This window comes from Cherax quadricarinatus, chromosome 58, assembly GCF_038502225.1.
Source record: "Cherax quadricarinatus isolate ZL_2023a chromosome 58, ASM3850222v1, whole genome shotgun sequence".
In the NCBI taxonomy this organism is placed as follows: Eukaryota; Metazoa; Arthropoda; class Malacostraca; order Decapoda; family Parastacidae; genus Cherax; species Cherax quadricarinatus.
In genome coordinates this window covers 22,365,331-22,387,022 of record NC_091349.1, presented here as the reverse complement: position 1 = coordinate 22,387,022, position 21,692 = coordinate 22,365,331, and the positions used below count along the sequence as shown (strand labels likewise).

General features: G+C 40.2%; 1 protein-coding gene across 12 annotated transcripts in view; it reads right to left on the bottom strand.

Moving 5' to 3' along the window:
• LOC138854425 (5' exonuclease Apollo-like) overlaps positions 1–21,692 on the bottom strand; it is a 316,784-nt gene that overhangs the window by 136,362 nt on the left and 158,730 nt on the right. For 4 of the 12 annotated variants that reach the window (XM_070097646.1, XM_070097643.1, XM_070097644.1 and 1 more), the window contains exons 2-3: positions 21,286–21,384; positions 11,023–11,142 (exon numbers count right to left, since the gene is read on the bottom strand). In XM_070097646.1, coding sequence (XP_069953747.1) covers positions 11,023–11,142; positions 21,286–21,354 — 189 coding nt within the window. In that variant the 5' untranslated portion in view covers positions 21,355–21,384. Of the gene's footprint in view, positions 1–11,022; positions 11,143–14,192; positions 14,338–21,285; positions 21,391–21,692 lie in introns of those variants that run through there. The other 8 variants (XM_070097647.1, XM_070097648.1, XM_070097652.1 and 5 more) reach the window with 5 other exon arrangements.

The following is a 21,692-nucleotide window of genomic DNA, read 5'->3' as shown; positions in this document are numbered from 1 at the left end:
ATTTATAGATGGGGTTGTAAGAGAAGTAAATGCGAGGGTCTTGGCAAGAGGCGTGGAGTTAAAAGATAAAGAATCACACACAAAGTGGGAGTTGTCACAGCTGCTCTTTGCTGATGACACTGTGCTCTTGGGAGATTCTGAAGAGAAGTTGCAGAGATTGGTGGATGAATTTGGTAGGGTGTGCAAAAGAAGAAAATTAAAGGTGAATACAGGAAAGAGTAAGGTTATGAGGATAACAAAAAGATTAGGTGATGAAAGATTGAATATCAGATTGGAGGGAGAGAGTATGGAGGAGGTGAATGTATTCAGATATTTGGGAGTGGACGTGTCAGCGGATGGGTCTATGAAAGATGAGGTGAATCATAGAATTGATGAGGGAAAAAGAGTGAGTGGTGCACTTAGGAGTCTGTGGAGACAAAGAACTTTGTCCTTGGAGGCAAAGAGGGGAATGTATGAGAGTATAGTTTTACCAACGCTCTTATATGGGTGTGAAGCGTGGGTGATGAATGTTGCAGCGAGGAGAAGGCTGGAGGCAGTGGAGATGTCATGTCTGAGGGCAATGTGTGGTGTGAATATAATGCAGAGAATTCGTAGTTTGGAAGTTAGGAGGAGGTGCGGGATTACCAAAACTGTTGTCCAGAGGGCTGAGGAAGGGTTGTTGAGGTGGTTCGGACATGTAGAGAGAATGGAGCGAAACAGAATGACTTCAAGAGTGTATCAGTCTGTAGTGGAAGGAAGGCGGGGTAGGGGTCGGCCTAGGAAGGGTTGGAGGGAGGGGGTAAAGGAGGTTTTGTGTGCGAGGGGCTTGGACTTCCAGCAGGCATGCGTGAGCGTGTTTGATAGGAGTGAATGGAGACAAATGGTTTTTAATACTTGACGTGCTGTTGGAGTGTGAGCAAAGTAACATTTATGAAGGGATTCAGGGAAACCGGCAGGCCGGACTTGAGTCCTGGAGATGGGAAGTACAGTGCCTGCACTCTGAAGGAGGGGTGTTAATGTTGCAGTTTAAAAACTGTAGTGTAAGGCACCCTTCTGGCAAGACAGTGATGGAGTGAATGATGGTGAAAGTTTTTCTTTTTCGGGCCACCCTGCCTTGGTGGGAATCGGCCGGTGTGATAATAAAAAAAAATAATAACTGTATGCCAGCAGAGTGTGTAAGTTTATTTAGGTACAGGTATACATAAGTTTAATTATCAGAGTACAGTGGAACCCCGTGTTTCATACGCCGAGTATCATAAGAACATAAGAACATAAGAATGTAGGAACACTGCAGAAGGCCTACTGGCCCATACGAGGCAGGTCCTTATCAAAACGACATCTACCTAAAGCTACCCAAGAAATAACTCCCGTACCCCATGACACCAATCAAACCCAGCCCCTCCCACTCATATATTTGTTCAGTCTCTTCTTAAAGCTACCCAAGGTCCTAGCCTCTATCACCCCACTGGGAAGACTGTTCCACGCATCTACAACTCTGTTAGAAAACCAGTACTTACCTATGTCCTTTCTAAATCTAAATTTATCCAACTTAAATCCATTATTCCTGGTTCTTACCTGGTTCGACACCCTCAGTACTTTATTAATGTCTCCCTTGTTTATGCCCGTCATCCACTTATACACTTCAATGATATCTTCCCTCATTCTACGCCTCTCCAGAGAGTGGAGATTTAAGGCTTTAAGTCTATCTTCATACGGGAGGTTCCTTACACAGTAAATCATTTTAGTCATTCTTCTCTGTATGTTCTCTAATGAGTCTATGTCCATCCTGTAGTAAGGGGACCAAAACTGAGCAGCATAATCTAAATGAGGCCTCACTAGTGATGTATAGAGCTGTAAAATAACTTTTGGACTTCTGTTACTTATACTTCTTGAGATAAATCCAAGTAATCTGTTGGCCTTGTTGCGCACACTAAGGCACTGCTGTCTTGGCTTTAGATTTCTGCTTACCATGACTCCCAAGTCCTTTTCACATTCTGTATGATCAAGCTCTACTTCACCTAGATTATAGCTTCGAGGGTTATTTTCATTTCCAAGGGCAAGTACCTTACACTTATCCACATTAAACTTCATCTGCCATTTTTCAGACCAAGACATTAATTTGTTCAAATCGTCCTGGAGTTCATTGATATCCTCCTCAGAGTGAATTATACGGCCTATCTTTGTATCATCAGCAAACTTACTCATGTCACTAGTAATCCCTTCGTCAAGGTCATTAATGTAAATTATGAACAGGAGAGGGCCTAAAACTGATCCTTGTGGAACGCCACTAGTGACTAATTGTACACTTCGAGTTTAGATCGCTTTTTTCAGCTCAATTTTGCCAAGTTTTGTACTGTGCCCCGTGTTTACTACTGCATACCAGACCTGTCTGCCTGCCCGTGCCTGCCCACGTCTCATATGCAGGCATTGTGAGCCAATCTGGCTTTGTTTATGCTTGAGTGAACACTAACCTGCACACTCATTAAAACATTTTACTGTTAATTCATTGTTTGGTGCTTATTTATTAAGTGTGACTGTGAAATAAGCTCCCATGGGCCCAAAGAAACTTGCTAGTGGCACCCCTGTGGTAAAGAAAGTGAGAAACACCACAGAAATGAAAAAGGAGATAGTATAAAAATATCAGAGTGGTGTGTGACTTGTGGAACTTGCCAAGACATATAGCAAAAGCAAATCAACAATCGCTTATATCCTGACAAAGAGAAAAGAAATCAAGGAAGCTGATGTTGCGAAAGGTGTTGATATGCTAGCCAAAAATAGACCAAAAATAGTCTGAGAGGTTGTTGCTGGTTTGTTCTGTGCTAATGCTAGTGGGGATTTTAACTCTTAACCCATTGACTGTTGCAACCCCAAATCCTGAGGTGTCTCTTGGTGTCGCAAAATCCCCCCCCCCCCAAAAAAAAAAAAAACATTCTTATGAAATGATAGAGAATCTTTTCCCGATTGTAATGACACCAAAAGAACGAAATTTGATGGAAAACTGGCGGAATTATGCTCTCACGAAGTTAGCGATCTCGGCAATATTTATGACTCGGCAATTTCACCCACTTTGAGCCCTATTTTCGGCTAATTCCATTGTTCCAGTGGACCAAACTCATAGCTATTTCTTTAGAACTCCATTTTTTTATCGATTGAGTGCAAGAAACTGCCCATTTACTGATTTCAACTACCCAATAATGTGGTCAGAAATTTGCAATTTGGCCAATTTCACAAAAATTAAAAAATATGAGAATTTCAAAATAGGGTCCAGAATGAACAATGCAGACATTGCTGGCTCTAAAATAACATTTTCTTTGTCCATCAGTCACGTCTCCAGGCCCCTCTGATATAACTTTTGCTTTCTATTTTGAATTTTTATTCAAACAAAAAATAAAAGATTTACTGTTATGCAGACTACAGCAATGTTGTAATAATTGTATAAATAATGTCAACCCATTCATGACTGCATATTAGAATGGCTACTTGGACATTTATTGGAAAATGACATCATTTGCTTACTTTTGAACATCGGCAAAAATCAAACATTTCCCCTACTTTGAGCTCCATTTCAAGGTTCTTTTCATAGTAAAACCAATCAAAATCACCTCTATTTCTATAATATGTATTCCATTCTATCAAATGAGACCAAGAAAACGAGAATAAAACCATAAATACTATAAGAAAATAGACCACAAAGTTGAAATTTTAATTAAAAAAAAATGTACAGAATTTTTTATTTCTCATTATGCACTGCGTGATGCAGGATTTTTTTTTTATATGGTGCACACTGACCACACAGACCCATTTTCTCACATGTGGGCCTACCAGCTTTCTCCTGCTTGATTTGAAGCTGCTAGAATTTATGAGTATTTATACGTCAAAAACAGTGGCTCATAAGACATATATATACGACCAAAACAGTCAAAGGGTTAAACTGTCCAAATATAAATCTACGTTCACTCGCGTGGTGCACCGAATATTTTGAAAAATAAATGAAAATGGGGAGCCTTTAATTGTGCTATTTGTAGAATAGAATAAAGGCAGTTCCTGATCAGCCGGGCTGTGGCTCGTACGTTGGTTTGCGTGCAGCCAGCAGCAACAGCCTGGTTGATCAGGCGCTGATCCACCAGGAGGCCTGGTCACAGACCGGGCCACGGGGGCGTTGACCCCCGAAACTCTCTCCAGGTAAACTCCAGGTAATAAGTAATATATATTTTAAGAAAAAGAGGATAAATAAATATACAAGGTATGATGCAGCACGTAATGAAAGTAGTTTGTTAGATTACGTATTGGTGGATAAAAGGTTAATGGGTAGGCTCCAGGATGCACACGTTTATATAGGGACAACTGATATATCGGATCATTATCTAGTTGTAGCTACAGTGAGAGTAAGAGGTAGATGGGATAAGAGGAAAATTGAAACAAGAAGTAAGAGGGAGGTGACAGTGTATAAACTAAGGGAGGAGGAAGTTTGGGTGAAATATAAGCAACTATTGGCAGAAAGGTGGGCTGGTTCAGGTATCAGTAGTGGGTGGGGGTTGAAGAGGGTTGGAATAGTTTTAAAAATGCAGTATTAGAATGTGGGGCAGAAGTTTGTGCTTATAGGAGGGTGGGTGCAGGAGGAAAGAGGAGTGATTGGTGGAATGATGAAGTAAAGGGTGTGATAAAAGAGAAAAAGGTAGCCTATGAGAAGTTTTTACAAAGCAGAAGTGTTATATGAAGAGCAGAGTATATGGAGAGTAAAAGAAAAGTGAAGAGAGTGGTGAGAGAGTGCAAAAGGAGAGCACATGATGGAGTGGGAGAGGTACTGTCAAGAAATTTTAATGAAAATATGAAAAAAAATTGGAATGAGTTAAACAAGTTAAGAAAGCCTAGGGAACAAATGGATTTGTCAGTTAAAAACAGAGTAGGAGAGTTAGTAGATGAGGAGATGGAGGTTTTGGGTAGATGGCGAGAATATTTTGAGGAACTTTTAAATGTCGACGAAGAAAGGAAGCGGTATTTCATGCACTGGCCAGGGAGGAATACCATCTTTTAGGAGTGAAGAAGAGCAGGATGTGAGTGTGAGGGAGGTGCGTGAGGCATTACGTAGAATAAAAGGGGGTAAAGCAGCTGGAACTGACGTGACCATGACAGAAATGGACATAGTGTTGGAATGGTTGGTGTTTTTGTTTAATAAATGTATGAAAGAGGGGAACATACCTAGGGATTGGCAGAGAGCATGTATAGTTCCTTTATATAAAGGGAAGGGGGACAAAAGAGATTGTAAAAATTATAGAGGAATAAGTTTACTGAGTATACCAGGAAAAGTGTACGGTAGGGTTATTATTGAAAGAATTAGAGGTAAGACAGAATGTAGAATTGTGGATGAGCAAAGAGGTTTTAGAGTGGGTAGGGGATGTGTAGATCAAGTGTTTACATTGAAGCATATATGTGAGCAGTATTTAGATAAAGGTAGGGAAGTTTTTATTGCATTTATGGATTTAGAAAAGGCATATGATAGAGTGGATAGGGAAGCAATGTGGCAGATGTTGCAAGTATATGGAACAGGTGGCAAGTTACTAAATGCTGTAAAGAGTTTTTATGAGGATATTGAGGCTCAGGTTAGGGTGTGTAGAAGACAGGAAGACTATTTCCCGGTAAAAGTAGGTCTTAGACAGGGATGTGTAATGTCACCATGGTTGTTTAATATATTTATACATGGGGTTGTATGACAGGGTGGATAGGGGGGCAATGTGGCAGATGTTGCAAGTGTATGGTGTAGGAGGTAGGTTACTGAAAGCAGTGAAGAGTTTTTACGAGGATAGTGAGGCTCAAGTTAGAGTATGTAGGAGAGAGGGAAATTATTTCCCAGTAAAAGTAGGCCTTAGACAAGGATGTGTGATGTCACCGTGGTTGTTTAATATATTTATAGATGGGGTTGTAAGAGAAGTAAATGCGAGGTTCTTGGCAAGAGGCGTGGAGTTAAAAGATAAAGAATCACACACAAAGTGGGAGTTGTCACAGCTGCTCTTTGCTGATGACACTGTGCTCTTGGGAGATTCTGAAGAGAAGTTGCAGAGATTGGTGGATGAATTTGGTAGGGTGTGCAAAAGAAGAAAATTAAAGGTGAATACAGGAAAGAGTAAGGTTATGAGGATAACAAAAAGATTAGGTGATGAAAGATTGAATATCAGATTGGAGGGAGAGAGTATGGAGGAGGTGAATGTTTTCAGATATTTGGGAGTGGACGTGTCAGCGGATGGGTCTATGAAAGATGAGGTGAATCATAGAACTGATGAGGGGAAAAGAGTGAGTGGTGCACTTAGGAGTCTGTGGAGACAAAGAACTTTGTCCTTGGAGGCAAAGAGGGGAATGTATGAGAGTATAGTTTTACCAACGCTCTTATATGGATGTGAAGCATGGGTGATGAATGTTGCAGCGAGGAGAAGGCTGGAGGCAGTGGAGATGTCATGTCTGAGGGCAATGTGTGGTGTGAATATAATGCAGAGAATTCGTAGTTTGGAAGTTAGGAGGAGGTGCGGGATTACCAAAACTGTTGTCCAGAGGGCTGAGGAAGGGTTGATGAGGTGGTTCGGACATGTAGAGAGAATGGAGCGAAACAGAATGACTTCAAGAGTGTATCAGTCTGTAGTGGAAGGAAGGCGGGGTAGGGGTCGGCCTAGGAAAGGTTGGAGAGAGGGGGTAAAGGAGGTTTTGTGTGCGAGGGGCTTGGACTTCCAGCAGGCATGCGTGAGCATGTTTGATAGGAGTGAATGGAGACAAATGGTTTTTAATACTTGACGTGCTGTTGGAGTGTGAGCAAAGTAACATTTATGAAGGGGTTCAGGGAAACCGGCAGGCCGGACTTGAGTCCTGGAGATGGGAAGTACAGTGCCTGCACTCTGAAGGAGGGGTGTTAATGTTTCAGTTTAAAAACTGTAGTGTAAAGCACCCTTCTGGCAAGACAGTGATGGAGTGAATGATGGTGAAAGTTTTTCTTTTTCGGGCCACCCTGCCTTGGTGGGAATCAGCCAGTGTGATAATAATAAAAAAAAAATGGGGTTGTAAAAGAAGTAAATGCTAGGGTGTCCAGGAGAGGGGTGGGATTAAATTATGGGGAATTAAATACAAAATGGGAAGTGACACAGTTACTTTTTGCTGATGATACTGTGCTTATAGGAGATTCTAAAGAAAAATTGCAAAGGCTAGTGGACGAATTTGGGAGTGTGTGTAAAGGTAGAAAGTTGAAAGTGAACATAGAAAAGAGCAAGGTGATGAGAGTATCAAATGATTTAGATAAAGAAAAATTGGTTAACAAATTGGGGAGTAGGAGTATGGAAGAAGTGAATGTTTTGAGATACATGTATTTGGGAGTTGATGTGTCAGCAGATGGATTTATGAAGGATGAGGTTAATCATAGAATTGATGAAGGGAAAAAGGTGAGTGGTGCATTGAGGTATATATGGAGGCAAAAAAATGTTATCTATGGAGGCAAAGAAGGGAATGTATGAAAGTATAGTAATACCAACACTCTTATAAGGGTGTGAAGCTTGGGTGGTAAATACAGCAGCGAGGAGGCGCTTGGAGGCAGTGGAGATGTCCTGTCTAAGGGCAATGTGTGGTGTAAATATTATGCAGAAAATTAGGAGTGTGGAAATTAGAAGGTGTGGAGTTAATAAAAGTATTAGTCAGAGGGCTGAAGAGGGGTTGTTGAGGTGGTTTGGTCATTTAGAGAGAATGGATCAAAGTAGAATGACATGGAGAGCGTATAAATCTGTAGAGGAAGGAAGGCGGGGTAGGGGTCATCCTCAAAAAGGTTGGAGGGAGGGGGTAAAGGAGGTGTTGTGGGCAAGGGGTTTGGACTTCCAGCAGGGTGCATGAGCATGTTAGATAAGAGTGAATAGAGACAAATAGTATTTGGGACCTGACGATCTGTTGGAGTGTGACCAGGGTAATATTTAATGAAGGGATTCAGGGAAACCGGTTATTTTATATAACCGGACTTGAGTCCTGGAAATGGGAAGTGCAATGCCTGCACTTCCCACTGGCAGTTTGGAGAGATATATTGTGTATTTTTATATGTATATACTTCTAAACTGTTGTATTCTGGGCACCTCTGCAAAAACAGAGATTATGTGTGAGTGAGGTGAAAGTGTTGAATGATGATGAAAGTATTTTCTTTTTGGGATTTTCTTTCTTTTTGGGTCACCCTGCCTCGGTGGGAGACGGCCGACTTGTTGAAAAAAAAATTACAATTTATAATAGCTCTTGTAATTTCATAGCCAATCTTTGTTCTGACACTAAGATTAGGTACTGAAATAGTGCTCAAATAGTCACAATCACATTGACAGGTGAACATTTATATCTACCTGGGTTATTTACTATTGTCTAGAAATATATACAAAGTATTTATAGGTCCCAGCAATGTTTTAGATACCCTGGCATATACCTTGAAGCATGATGTTATGAAAGGCATCCCTATACTGTTGAGAGCTCAGTGACATTTGATAAATGCCCACTGCTCCAGCTAACTCTCGCTGTATTTGTTATCACTGTTATACACAAACATGTATTGTCTCTCTGTCTATTTATCTATCTGTCTGTCTATCTGTCTGTCTGTCTATCTGTCTGCCTGTTTTGCTGTCTATATGTCTCTGTCTATCTGCCTGCCTGTCTGTCTCTGCTTATCTGTCTTTCTGTCTGCCTGGAGTATATGTATATCACACTCCTTGAAGAATCGTGTTATGACATCTGTTATCAACTCGGTGACATTTGATAAATGGGTGTTCGGGGGAACCCTGGCTTCATTTGTTTCTACTGATACACACAAACATGTTTCTGTCTGTCTGTCTGTCTATCTGTCTGTCCATCTTTGCCTATAATTTTTGGGTTATCCTAGGTAATTTACACAATGTATAATAACTGTACTCACGAAATCGTAATGACACGATTGTAAAACAAACCATACCCCGGCTGGGATTGAACCCGCGGTCAGAGAGTCTCAAAACTCCAGCCCGTCGCGTTAGCCATTAGACCAGCTAGCCACAATAAGATTCGTCCAACTAGGTATATTTCTACACCATAGGAAGGTTAGCACAGGCACCACTGTGACCACAAATGCAAGTTTTTACAGACGAATCTCCAGCTAGCGTGGCCGTGACGAACTCTAGCTCAAGTCCCTTCACTGCCGTCAACATGACTCACGAAATCGTAATGTCACGATTGCAAACAAACCATACCCCGGCCGGGATTGAACCCGCGGTCATAGAGTCTCAAAACTCCAGCCTGTCGCGTTAGCCACTAGACCAGCTAGCCACAATAAGATTCGTCCAACTAGGTATATTTCTACACCATAGGAAGGTTAGCACAGGCCCCACTGTGACCACAAATGCAAGTTTTTACAGACGAATCTCCAGCTCGCTAACGCGACGGGCTGGAGTTTTGAGACTCTCTGACCGTGGGTTCAATCCCGGCCGGGGTATGGTTTGTTTGCAATCGTGTCATTACGATTTCGTGAGTCATGTTGATGGCAGTGAAGGGACTTGAGCTAGAGTTCGTCACGGCCACGCTAGCTGGAGATTCGTCTGTAAAAACTTGCATTTGTGGTCACAGTGGTGCCTGTGCTAACCTTCCTATGGTGTAGAAATATACCTAGTTGGACGAATCTTATTGTGGCTAGCTGGTCTAGTGGCTAACGCGACGGGCTGGAGTTTTGAGACTCTATGACCGCGGGTTCAATCCCGGCCGGGGTATGGTTTATAATAATTGTACTTATGTGTACATGTGAGAGAGAGATACAGATAGACAGAGATATAGATAGACAGAGATATAGATAGACAGAGATACAGACAGAGATAGAGACATAGACAGAGAGAGCCAGAGACAGCCAAAGGAAGCCAGCCAGCCAGCCTGCCAGATACATAAGAACATACGGATGGAACACTGCAGCAGGCCTACTGGCCCATGCAAGGCAGGTACATGTCACCCTCCCCTCCCTGGATTAGACCAATGACCCACCTAGTCAGGTCACATCCATTAAAGGAAGGAGCATGACATCAGACTAGTAGCACAAGCTAGTCAGGTCCAACTCACACCCACCCACACTCGCTCATGTATTTATCTAACCTATTTTTACTTTCCTCTTAAAATGGGAGTGTTAATGCAACATGGCATGAGTGAATCCCTGGTGTTTGACACGTTATTTGCTCTAGCTGGCGCTCAATTGAACTGGTGCTCCCAGATTTTTTTAATAGTGCGCATACTGAGTGCACAGACCCATTCTTTCATGTCTAGGCAACTCAAGCCTATTGTGCCAAATTTGAAGGAATGAAAAATAAAACGTTGATCTATGTTAGGAGCACTACACATGCAAATGTAGATCTACGTTTGGACAGTTTAAGGCTTAATTACTGTACTCATATAATTATCTGTTATTGCCTTACTAATCTTAAGTTAACATTAAGTTTGCCATGTGCTAAAATATAATACTGTAACTACCTCTGTTGATATATAATAAATAAATGTTCAACTTGAACAAACTATGATGTATACATCTAGTATTAAGTACAGTCTGTAATGTATTAGGTTTAGTCTGCCCTAAATGCCTCGGCATGATAGTGGCTTTCTTTGCACTTGCAAATCAATATTGTAATTAAACATTGTAAACTATGCATGGAAATAGATTCCCTGTAACATGTCAGTCACACATTGTAAACTTTGCAAAGAAATAAAAATTTGAATTTGAATTTTGAATTTTGTAAGGGTTTAGCACTCACCCATGATGATAATAATGTAAAGCTAGGTAGTGTATAGATGTCTGTTGTGTCTTGATTAAGCCAGGTTTCAGTAAGGTTAACAAAAGAGATGTTAGAATTTAAAGAATCTAGGAGTGCCAGGAAGTCATCATGGCGCTGATTTACTTTTAAGTGAAATATAATGTCTATTTTTGAAAAGAAAATAAGTTTGAAATACTTAACATTTGTTTTTTTAACTCCTTGTCAGCTTATAGTAAGAGTAATGACTTCCTCGCCACTCAAGTTATACGTACACAGACTTTCTACTTACCTGAAACTGGTGTTGAAGAAGAACAGAATTTGTGGGAGATGTGTAGAGTGGTAGCCGCCAAGTTTTTGTTAGACCTTGAGTGTGGTCTGCATGAAGATGTGTTAAGAAGAAGAGACGTGCCTGTAGGAAATGTGCAATTACTGAGCAAATTTTATGAGTTGCAAGCAAAATGTCTAGCATATAATATAACTCATTAAATTTTCATCAAAATTCACAGCTTAATATTTGTGTTCACAAATGCCCAACAGATGTTTCACAGTTCACAGTCTCTTCTGGTTAATCAGGCATTTTAGTCGCCTCTTACAACATGCATGGCTTACGGAGGAAGAATTCTGTTCCACTTCCCCATGGAGATAAGAGGAAATAAACAAGAACAAGAATTAGAAAGAAAATAGAAGAAAACCCAGAGGGGTATGTACATATACACTTGTACATGTATGTGTAGTGTGACCTAAGTGTAAGTAGAAGTAGCAAGACGTACCTAAAATCTTGCATGTTCAAGAGACAGAAAAAAGGACACCAGCAATCCTACCATCATGTAAAACAATTACAGGTTTTCGTTTTACACTCACTTGGCAGGACGGTAGTACCTCCCTGGGCGGTTGCTGTCCACCAACCTACTACCTAGAAAATGTTCATTTATCCATTAAAATTAGTGTTTTATATTTATTTCTCATTGTTTTCTGTATGTAAAACTATAGAATTTATTCTTTAACCCTTTGAGGGTCAACAGGCCCTCTCAGAAACTCGTTCTCAGGGTCGGCCAAATTTAAAAAAAAAAAAATTTTTTTTTCTTATGAAAAGAGAATCTTTTCCCGATCATAATGACACCAAAATTATGAGATTTGATGGAAAACTTACGGAATTATGCTCTCGCAAAGTTAGCGGTCTCGGCGATGTTCACGCATCGGCGATTTTGCCCACTTTGAGCCCCATTTTCGGCCAATTCCACTGTACTAGTCAACAAAAAACATGAATATTTTGCTAGAACTACATTTTTTTCAATTGAATAAGTGCAAGAAACCACCCATTTACCATTTTCAACTATCCAATACAGTGGTCAGAATTTAGCAATTTTGCCAATTTCACACAAATTTCAAAAATGCCAATTTCCGAATAGGGTCCAGAACAAACAAGAAATACATTCCTGGCACTAAAATGACATTTTCTCTGTTCATTAGTCACGTCTCAAGGCCCCTATTACATTCTTTTGCTTTCCACTTTGAATTTTTATTCTCACAAAAAATAGAAGATTTACTGTTATGCAGACTACTGCATTAGTGTAAAAAATGGTATAAATCATGTTGGCGCACTTGCAAAAGAATATTAGACTCACCAGTTGACGTGTATTGGACGCTTGGCATGATTTGTTTACTTTTGAACTTTGGTAAAAATCGAACATTTCTGCTACTTTGAGCTCAATTTCAAGGTACTTTTCATTATAAAACCAGTCAAAAAATTTCAATTTCTGTGATATTCCTTCCATTCTATAAAATGAGACCAAGAAAACTAGAATACAACAATAAATACCATACGAAAATACAGTGCAAAGTCGCTGTTTTATTAAAAAAAAAAACGGTCAAAGTTTTCTTTTTCTCATTATGCACTGTGTGCTGCAGGATTTTTTTTATACCATGCACACTGACCACAAAGACCCATTCTTTCATATCGAGGCCTACCAGCCTTTTCCCGCGAGATTTGATGGCGCTAGAATTTATGCGTACTAGTACGTCAAAAAACCCTGCGCGTAAGATGTACTAGTACGTTCGAAACCCTCAAAGGGTTAAAAAAAATGATTTTTTTGTCAATATTTTTGGGTGGAACGGATTAATTGGATTTACATTATTTCTTATGGGAAATACTGGTTCGACTTTAGGCCGTTTCGACTTTAGGCTTAGGTCCTGGAATGGATTATGGCTGAAACTCGGGGGTCCATTGCATAAGGGAAAATGTGGTATGCAGTATGTTCTTTTCCCCTCTGTTTTTCAGTGAGCCTCAGGGCAAGTCCATTCATTGTCTTACAGGATAGTGTGTGGGAGTGTGTGAGTGAGGACAGGGTACTGGGTGAAGGGTGGGTGAACAGTGTACTGGGTGAAGGGTGAGTGAAGGTGTGAGAACGGCCCGCAGGTGATGCTGTCGCTGATGTAAGGTCCACGAAAACATGGTTGGGGGGTAGAGGAGGTATGGAGGGGGAGAATGGGCGAAGGGCAATGGTGAGAGATGGGTAAGATGAGGGGCCCGATATTGGATGAATGTGTTGGTCAATAGCCATTTCATCCTCCAATATATGGGCAGGAGGTTGAGGATGAGGGGATGGGTGAAGTTGGATGAGGGTTCAGGTTGGGTAGGCTTGCCAGGATGGGTTCTGGCCTGGGTCTTCTCCATGTGGTGACCCAGCATATGGGTGAGATGGGAAGAAGCAGGTTAGAGGATGGGTGAAGGTGGGTGAGGACTAGAACATATGGGCAGAGGAGTGGGAAATGGGTAGAGGTATGTGAAAATGTGCAGAGGGATGTGAAAATTAGGTGTTGGCACTGGATGTTTGATTCTTTCTCCTCAATCTGGCAGTGAGGTTCAGTGCTCTGTTCATAAGTGACCAGCACCGTACACCTCAGCCACATGCCATTGCCTATACCAAGAGCTTATTCAATCTCCCCCTACCATGGCTACATGCCCCTCACTGTACACCCAGCAATGTCACACATACTTCCCACAACCCCCACCCATACCACCTACCCCTATAATTCCTCCACAGCCACACACCTTCACCTATACCATGCCTCCAACTCATACCTGCCTCCTCCCACCCATACCACCTGCTCCTATAATTTCCCTAGGGCCACATGTCTTCACCAATATCATCTGCATATACAAAAGCTTTCAGCATGTAAACCTAATGTCAGTCATTCTCTTTTGTACAACCAGTGTATCATGCTGAAATAAAATCTTATTATTATTATCTGTAGTATCCTCAGATAAATATTGACATTATTGTAAATATTTCCCCATTCATCTAATATTACGTTGCTAATGTTATTTTCATTAATAGCTAAAACAAAATATCATGTTCTATATATCTTAACTTACACATATAGGTAGGATGTGACAACTACACTACACTGTGCTAGCTAAAAGGAGAACTTTGACTGGCAATTTGTGCAGCAAAGTACCTGCTCGCTTGTTTGATTGCTGGTGCATGTGGTAGGCCGGCAGAAGACACCTGACATCACATCTGCAGGGTCTCTGGGACTGAACATTCTAGGACTGAAGGAAAGGTTCTAATAAGTTCTAGTTCTGAAGGAAAGGTTCTATGTTCTGGAACAGAATCAAAAGGCTCTAGTCAGTTCTAGGACAGAATCAACAAATTCTACTAATTTCCTAGATTTAAAGCTTCTCCATCTCTCTCTCTCTTGCAGCTCCTCTTTGGAGCAACACCTCTACTCTCTGCTCTGCCTGGGAGAACGCTGCTCTCCTCTGTTCATGTTATGTAGACCGTTTTCTGGTTGATTATGTTTCCGTTCGTGAACTGCAATACACATCTTGTAACTCTGTGCAACTCTGTTCAGAGATCATTATTGAGAGAGAGTAATTTCTGGCATTTTCTGAAATCCCGAGTCTAAATTTAGACCTACCTTATTATGGCATCTACACACTGCCATTGTTGCATTCAGATTCAGTAATTTTGGAGTTTTCTTGCCTTATATGGAGGACTTATTGACTGTTCCAAGTTAGTGTCTTTTTTGGTCACCTTCCTTGCCTGTTGTGTTGTTGTTCATGGCTGATTCTTGCATTTTGCTATTTGTCATGCTGGTCAAGCAAACTGTTATATTGTCTCTTTATGGGTCAGAAGGTAGCTTATCTAGGGACTTGTTGTGTCAGTCATGTTCTAAGTCGAGTCTATCCAAGTACACACACACACATTTATTACTTACTTTTGTGCTACTGAGTACATTTCATTACAAGAATGTACCAGATGGTACAGTTTCCTTAAGAGTATTCTTGTGTACAGTATCATTAAATAAGGAGGTGATAGCACTGTTTAAATTAAATGAAGAGATCTATATTATATAAAATACAGAGAGGCTATACACCAAGAATTGTCTAGGAGCTTTCTCCATTATTCATAAGTTTATGTTGAACCGTAAATATTATTAAACCTAGATACTATTTTGTTATTAAAGTTCTTAAGCTTTTTTTGTTGTTGGTTTTAATTCATCCAATTGTAACTGCAAAGTGCTATGAGAAGCCCAATATGGCATGGGATAATTGGTTTGAATTCTCACTAATGAACCATTACAAAGCCAGAAACAGGCTAGATGTTGAGGGGGATCAATAAGCTGACTTTCCAGTAGTCTCTGGTAATGTCTATCCTAATAGATGTTCCAATTGGTAATAGTTGGGGGGGGGCACTCTGGGAGCTCTTGATCTTAACCCTTTCAGGGTCCGTCCCGTAGATCTACGGCTTTACGTTCAGGGTCCAAACTGTAGATCTACGCCAAAATTCTAGCGCCGTCAAATTTAGCACGAGAAGGCTGGTAGGCCTACATCTAAGAGAATGGGTCTGGGTGGTCAGTGTGCACACCATAGAAAAAATCTGGATGCCCACATGGCATTGTGGGAACGCCGGCAAAGTAGCTTTGTTCATAGTGCCTGGCGGCAAGGAAGCTCTCACTCCTCACTCACTCTCCGGGCGAATTCTGACTCTCCTCTTCACAACTTACAGTTCTAAGACTGATGGAAATGGAGCTGAAGACGAATTCTATGGTTTTGAACCATACGGTACCATTGTGCCATTTGGTACAATGGTACCATATGGTACAATGGTGCCATGTAGCGGTGTTGGAGAGATTGTCAAGTTTGACTAAGTAGTGAGACAAGAGTCAGATACATCGAGTATTATCCTGATCTCAGAAGTTAGAGTTCGGTCTGCTACACCATACGTATGTGATGGATGTGTGTTTCTGTCTGATTCTCTTGACCCAAGGAAATGGGGATACTGTTAATGAGCTCCTGCTCTAAGACAATCTAGTTTTCTGGCATAATCTGTCCAGTAAAGTAGCATTTTGCTAGGAACACAGCCTCCTATGGTCACACTCTTGGTGTACACTTATACAGTGGTACCTCGAGTTACAAACTTAATTCGTTCCAGAAGGATGTTCGAGTGCTGATACCGAACAAATTTGTTCCCATAAGGAATAATGTAAATTAGATTAGTCCATTTCAGACCCCCAAAAATACACTTACAAAAGCACTTACAAAAATACACTTACACAATTGTTCAAGTTGGGAGCTGTTTGAAACTCAAGGTACCACTGTACTCATTATGTCTGTACATGTAATAAAAGTACAGTGGAACCTCAGTGTTTGAATGTACCAGACCTCAAACAAACAGGAGTCTAAATAATTTTGTTCATAAAAAATAAACCTGGCCTTTAAACATTTTTCTGGAGTCTGAATGCACTGGCTAGTTTAAAGTTCAGTTGCAGGAAAGCTTTGTTTTAAAAGCGGTTTGAAGTGACCTCTGACATTGACCTAACTTTCAGAAACTTTGGGAAGAGTCAGTTCAACATTCTCCAGTATGCGAGGCTGATAATTAAAGCCTGGGAAATACCGAGTTGGACATTGAACTTTTCGCAGTTCGAACACCACCTAGGAACCAATTAAGTTCAGACACCAGGATTCCACTGTAATTGATACTTTGACTCCGTCAAAGTACACTAAAACTTCAAACATGTTGACAGGTAGTGAAGTACCTGGGTGTAAAATATCAGATCATTAGTTTGTGATGTACACTGTTTCCTGCATATGCAGAGCTTTCTGATTCTATATCAGATGGAGAGGACAGCCTCATGTCTCAATTAAATAAGATGTCCCTTACTGACGACTCAGACAATGAGGGAGCTAAGGCAGAAGACTCGGGGCCTACTGTAACTACATTCTTGCTCACCCCTTCTCGCCTCACTGAGACACTTATTGAGAGTGTACAAACAGCATGGCTCAACCTTGTGCTCATATTTGTTATACTACAAACTTTATAAACAAATCCTAGATCTGATCGAGAGTCTCAAGAAATGTCTGGACTAGGCGCCCGACTTTAGGAATGTCCAATAAGTCACTGCCTACTGGTTTTATCTCAAAAAATCCATTTAAGAGGATGGAATGCTTGATACAGTTGCAATCTGCACACCTAGAGACTCGGAGGAAGTCAAATGAAGAATTCCAGAGAGAAACTTTGTTTTGGGAGACAACAGTATACATGAATACCTTGCACAGCACGGTTTTGAACAGTCCAGGTTTTGATAAAATACGATTTATAAATTTAATAATATAAATTTTATTTATTGCATTTTACAGCAAACAAGACTATTTCCCTCTGTTTTTCTTACATCAATGCTTAGTTTCAAATTACAGTGAAACCCTGGGTTTCGGCCGCCCTGAGAATTGGCCGCTTCGGGTTCTGACCGCTTTTTTCGGCCAAATTTTGTCCCATATTTCGGCTGTTGCCCCAGGTTTCAGCCGGCATACCAGACCTATCCACCTGCCCAGTCAGTCAAGTGTTGTTTATCCATGAGTGAGCATTACCCTGCGTGCTCATCCTGCCATCCAGCCAGCCAGGCAGCCATCCAGCCAGCCAGCCAGGCATCCAGCCAGCCAGGCAACCAGCCAGCCAGGCATCCAGCCAGCCAGGCATCCAGCCAACCAGGCATCCAGCCAACCAGGCAGCCATCCATTCAGACAGCCAGGCAGCCAGGCAGCCAGCCATCCAGTCAGCCATCCAGCCAAGCAACCAGCCAGGCAGCCAGCCAGTCATGCATCCAGCCTGCCAGGCAACCAGACAGCCAAACATTTCACAATAAATTCACTGTGTTTAGTGCTTCTTCATTAATTGTGACTGTGAAATAAGCCACCATAGGCCCAATTTCCATGTCCCATTTTAGGGAAATGTTAGAGAGATGCCAGAAACAGAGCACTCTTGACAGTTATTTTGTGCAACAGGGGTCCAGTGACTCTCAAGCTGGTCCTGGTGGCCTTAAAAAACAAAGAAGGAAAGTAACCCCGGATAAGGACTTGTTACCTAAAGTCTTTATGGAAGGGGATTCCCCTTCCAAACAATACGTCCTCCCTCTCTCCTCTCCCTATCATCCAGATGCCAGCAAGTCTCTTCAATAAAAGTAAGTAAATGTTATTTTAAATGTTTATTTAAATTTTAATTTATCTACTGTATAATATACTATATGTATTTATCTGTGTTGTGTATATGTAAAACTATAGTTATTCTTTAAAAATTGTATTTTTTGTGAATATTTTTGTGCATCTGGAATGGATTAATTGTATATACATTATTTCTTATGGGAAGTATTGCTTCGCCTTTCGGCCGTTTTGAGTTTAGGCCTAGCTCCTGGAACGGATTACGGCCGAAACTTGGCATTCCACTTAGTAAGTTCATTTAGACAGAGGTACACACATATACAGTTACACAAATTATCATACATAATAAGGTATGTGTATATTACCTAGGATAACCCCAAAAAAATCAAAGTGACTATTTCCATGGTTGTCCTTGATTTCCATTATGGTCCTTGATAAAATATTGATTTGTAATATCTTTTGTGCATTTTAAAAATATTTTGTTTCTAAGTTTATTGATTTTACTATTTAATATGAGTACATTTGTATTGCCCATGAAAAAAATTCACATTGGATGAAGTATCAACATTAATTGTGAAAGTAGAAGATGCTTGTGACTTCATAATGAACACGGATCCAAACAATGAATGAAGCACTAGAATTAGGCAGGGGTTACAAAATAATATTATTTATAATATTTCATTTGTAGGTTGATAAAAACAAGAAAAAACTGTTCAAACAATGCTGTTCAACTATTTTTCAAAATAAAAATTACCTTTTTCTTTACTATATGTATGGTGCATTGTTTATTTACAGCTGTAATAAAAATCATTAGTACTATTTTTCGTTTTCATCTTTTGTATTTCTTCTTTATTTGCAAGTGTGTGCAAGAGTTTCATGTGCACTGATTTGTACTGAGCAAATGGCTAAATATTTTTGTGATTCGATGCATCTAATTGTATTGTCGAAAATCATTACACTAAAACACATTATAATACCCTGATCAGTATGGTATTGCATAGTACTGTACCATATTCTTTTGATATGCATTAACTGTACTATGGAAAGTATTGCTGTAATAGATCAAAGCAGCCTTGAGAAACAATACAAGACACATGTAACATACAAAAAGAAGCCTCCATGGTTCTTAAGTTCTGTGAGGGAAACTTGTATACATTCTTTGAGAACTAGGTTCATGCCATTAATGTGTGGCCACATTAATGGCACTTCTAAATCTGTCTCCAGTTTAAGACAGAAGTTGGATAAAGAGAAGAAAAAGTCAAATATACCTACTGTAAAAGAAAAGGGCACTCTAGGGAATATTGCTATACATAGCTGGGAAAGAGAGATGAATAATGATCACGTGGCTGGCACCCTGGTGCAACTCATATTTTTACATTATATGCAATGTACCAATTTCTACCACTGCTCAAGCTAATACATGTCTCATTCTCGTTGACTAGACTCAGGAAGGATATCTGATGATAAAATTCGTTCAGCTATGAGTCCTTACCTAGCTAAAGGAAAGGTGGAACTGGACAAATCTCAACTAATTGATGTAGTAATTACCTTCTGAGACACAGGTAGTTATTAAACCCTGTTGAGGGAAGATGTGCACCCACATGGTCCAGCAGTTAATTTAATCATCTCTGAGTGTGAACTACTGTACCTCAGCACAGCAGAAATATTAATCTCAATCTTAAAATAATGAATCCTATGATACTCCAATACTGAAACTATGTACTGTGCCAAAACAGAAGCATTCACATTGCTAAACTCACAAACTAGTATTTAGTCACTTACCCATAATACCAACTTACCTCATAATTTGTAATATTTTAAAATGAAGAATTAAACTAAGTCTGCCCGAAATGCCTAGCCATGCTAGGCGTTCTAGTGGTACACTCTGTAATCATTATTTAACTACATGTAAACCACACAACAACCAAATTCTGTAAATTTAACATTGTAATCTTTATAGAGAATAAAATGATAACAGTGATACCTCCCATTGTCCCCTGGAGTAAAATTCAACAAATGGAGGAAAAAATCACTACATAAGCCAAAGAAAGGTGATGTGGGTGCTTGCTGGGTTCTTAGTCAAGCTAACCTGCCTAAAACTCCACTACCATGTTAAGGTGACTCAACGTCAGGAGAGGTTCCATGAAGGATGTGGATACCTAAAACAATTTTGAATACAGTGGACACTCAGTTCACAATATTAATCCGTTCATGAGAGCTCATCGTAAACCAAAATTATCGGAAAGCAAATCAATATTCCCCATAAGAAATAATGAAAATCAAATTAATCCGTGCAAGACACCCAAAAGCATGAAAAAAAAACTTTTACCACATGATATATTAAGTTTAATGCAATAGAATAATTACAATAACAATAATAACAATAGAATAATCACAATAGAATAATTGACACTTACCTTTAATGAAGATCTGGTGATGATTGATGGGATGGGAGGAGGGGAGAGTGTCGAAGTTTTTAATGTTTAGAAGGGGAATCCCCCTCCATTAGGATTTGAGGTAGCAAGTTCTTTTCCGGGGTTACTTCCCTTCTTCTTTTAATGCCACTAGGACCAGCTTGAGAGTCACTGGACTTCTGTCGCACAACATATCTGTCCATAGAGGCCTGTACCTCTCGTTCCTTTATGACTTTCCTAAAGTGGTTCACAACATTGTCAGTGTACAGGTTGCCAACACGGCTTGCAGTAGCTGTGTCAGTGTGATTTTCATCAAAAAAGGTTTGCACTTCAAGCCACTTTGCACACATTTCCTTAATTTCAATAGTCATTAGCACTCTTGGTCTCGATGGGTTGGCACTAGAAGCTTTCTTGGGGCCCATGGTGACTTATTTTGCAGAAACAAGCACCAAAAACAGTGATAATATGGATAATATAGAATTTACCAAATTTATCCTTAGATGCGCGCACACTGGCTGGCTTGTAAACACTGGACATGTCTCGTACGAATCGTATCACATACCGGGTTTTGTAACGGGAACCGAGGCAAATTTTTTGCGATACAATGCTTCGGATACCGGATTTACCGGATACCGATGGCTTTGTGAACTGGGGATCCACTGTATTTACATAAAAAAAAAACAAGGAGATAATGTCTTACTTGAGGTGCTTTAGTGGGCTTCCAGAAGTCTACAGCAACTGGTGTTCCATTGATGACACAGCCGTTCATTTTCACAGATTAGTACAACTCGCTTTTGAGCTGAAAACCATAAATACAAGTAAATTCATTTATAGGTAATAATTAAACATGACAAAGTGGGTTAAATTAGGTAGTAATTCTGCAAGTACATTAAAACCTCTCATTAATGAATTTCAGCCAGTTCGAACAAAGATATTGGCCAGGCAAATACTCTAATGAACTTAATAGACAAAAGTCTGTAATTCTGCATTTTGTCCATAGTGATGGTGTCTGGTTGTCTTCTGAAGTATTGGGCCAAGTCTTCTAACTCTGACTTTTGTCCAATAAGGCCACGAGCAGGACTTGTCTGTTATCAATGTTTTTTTTTT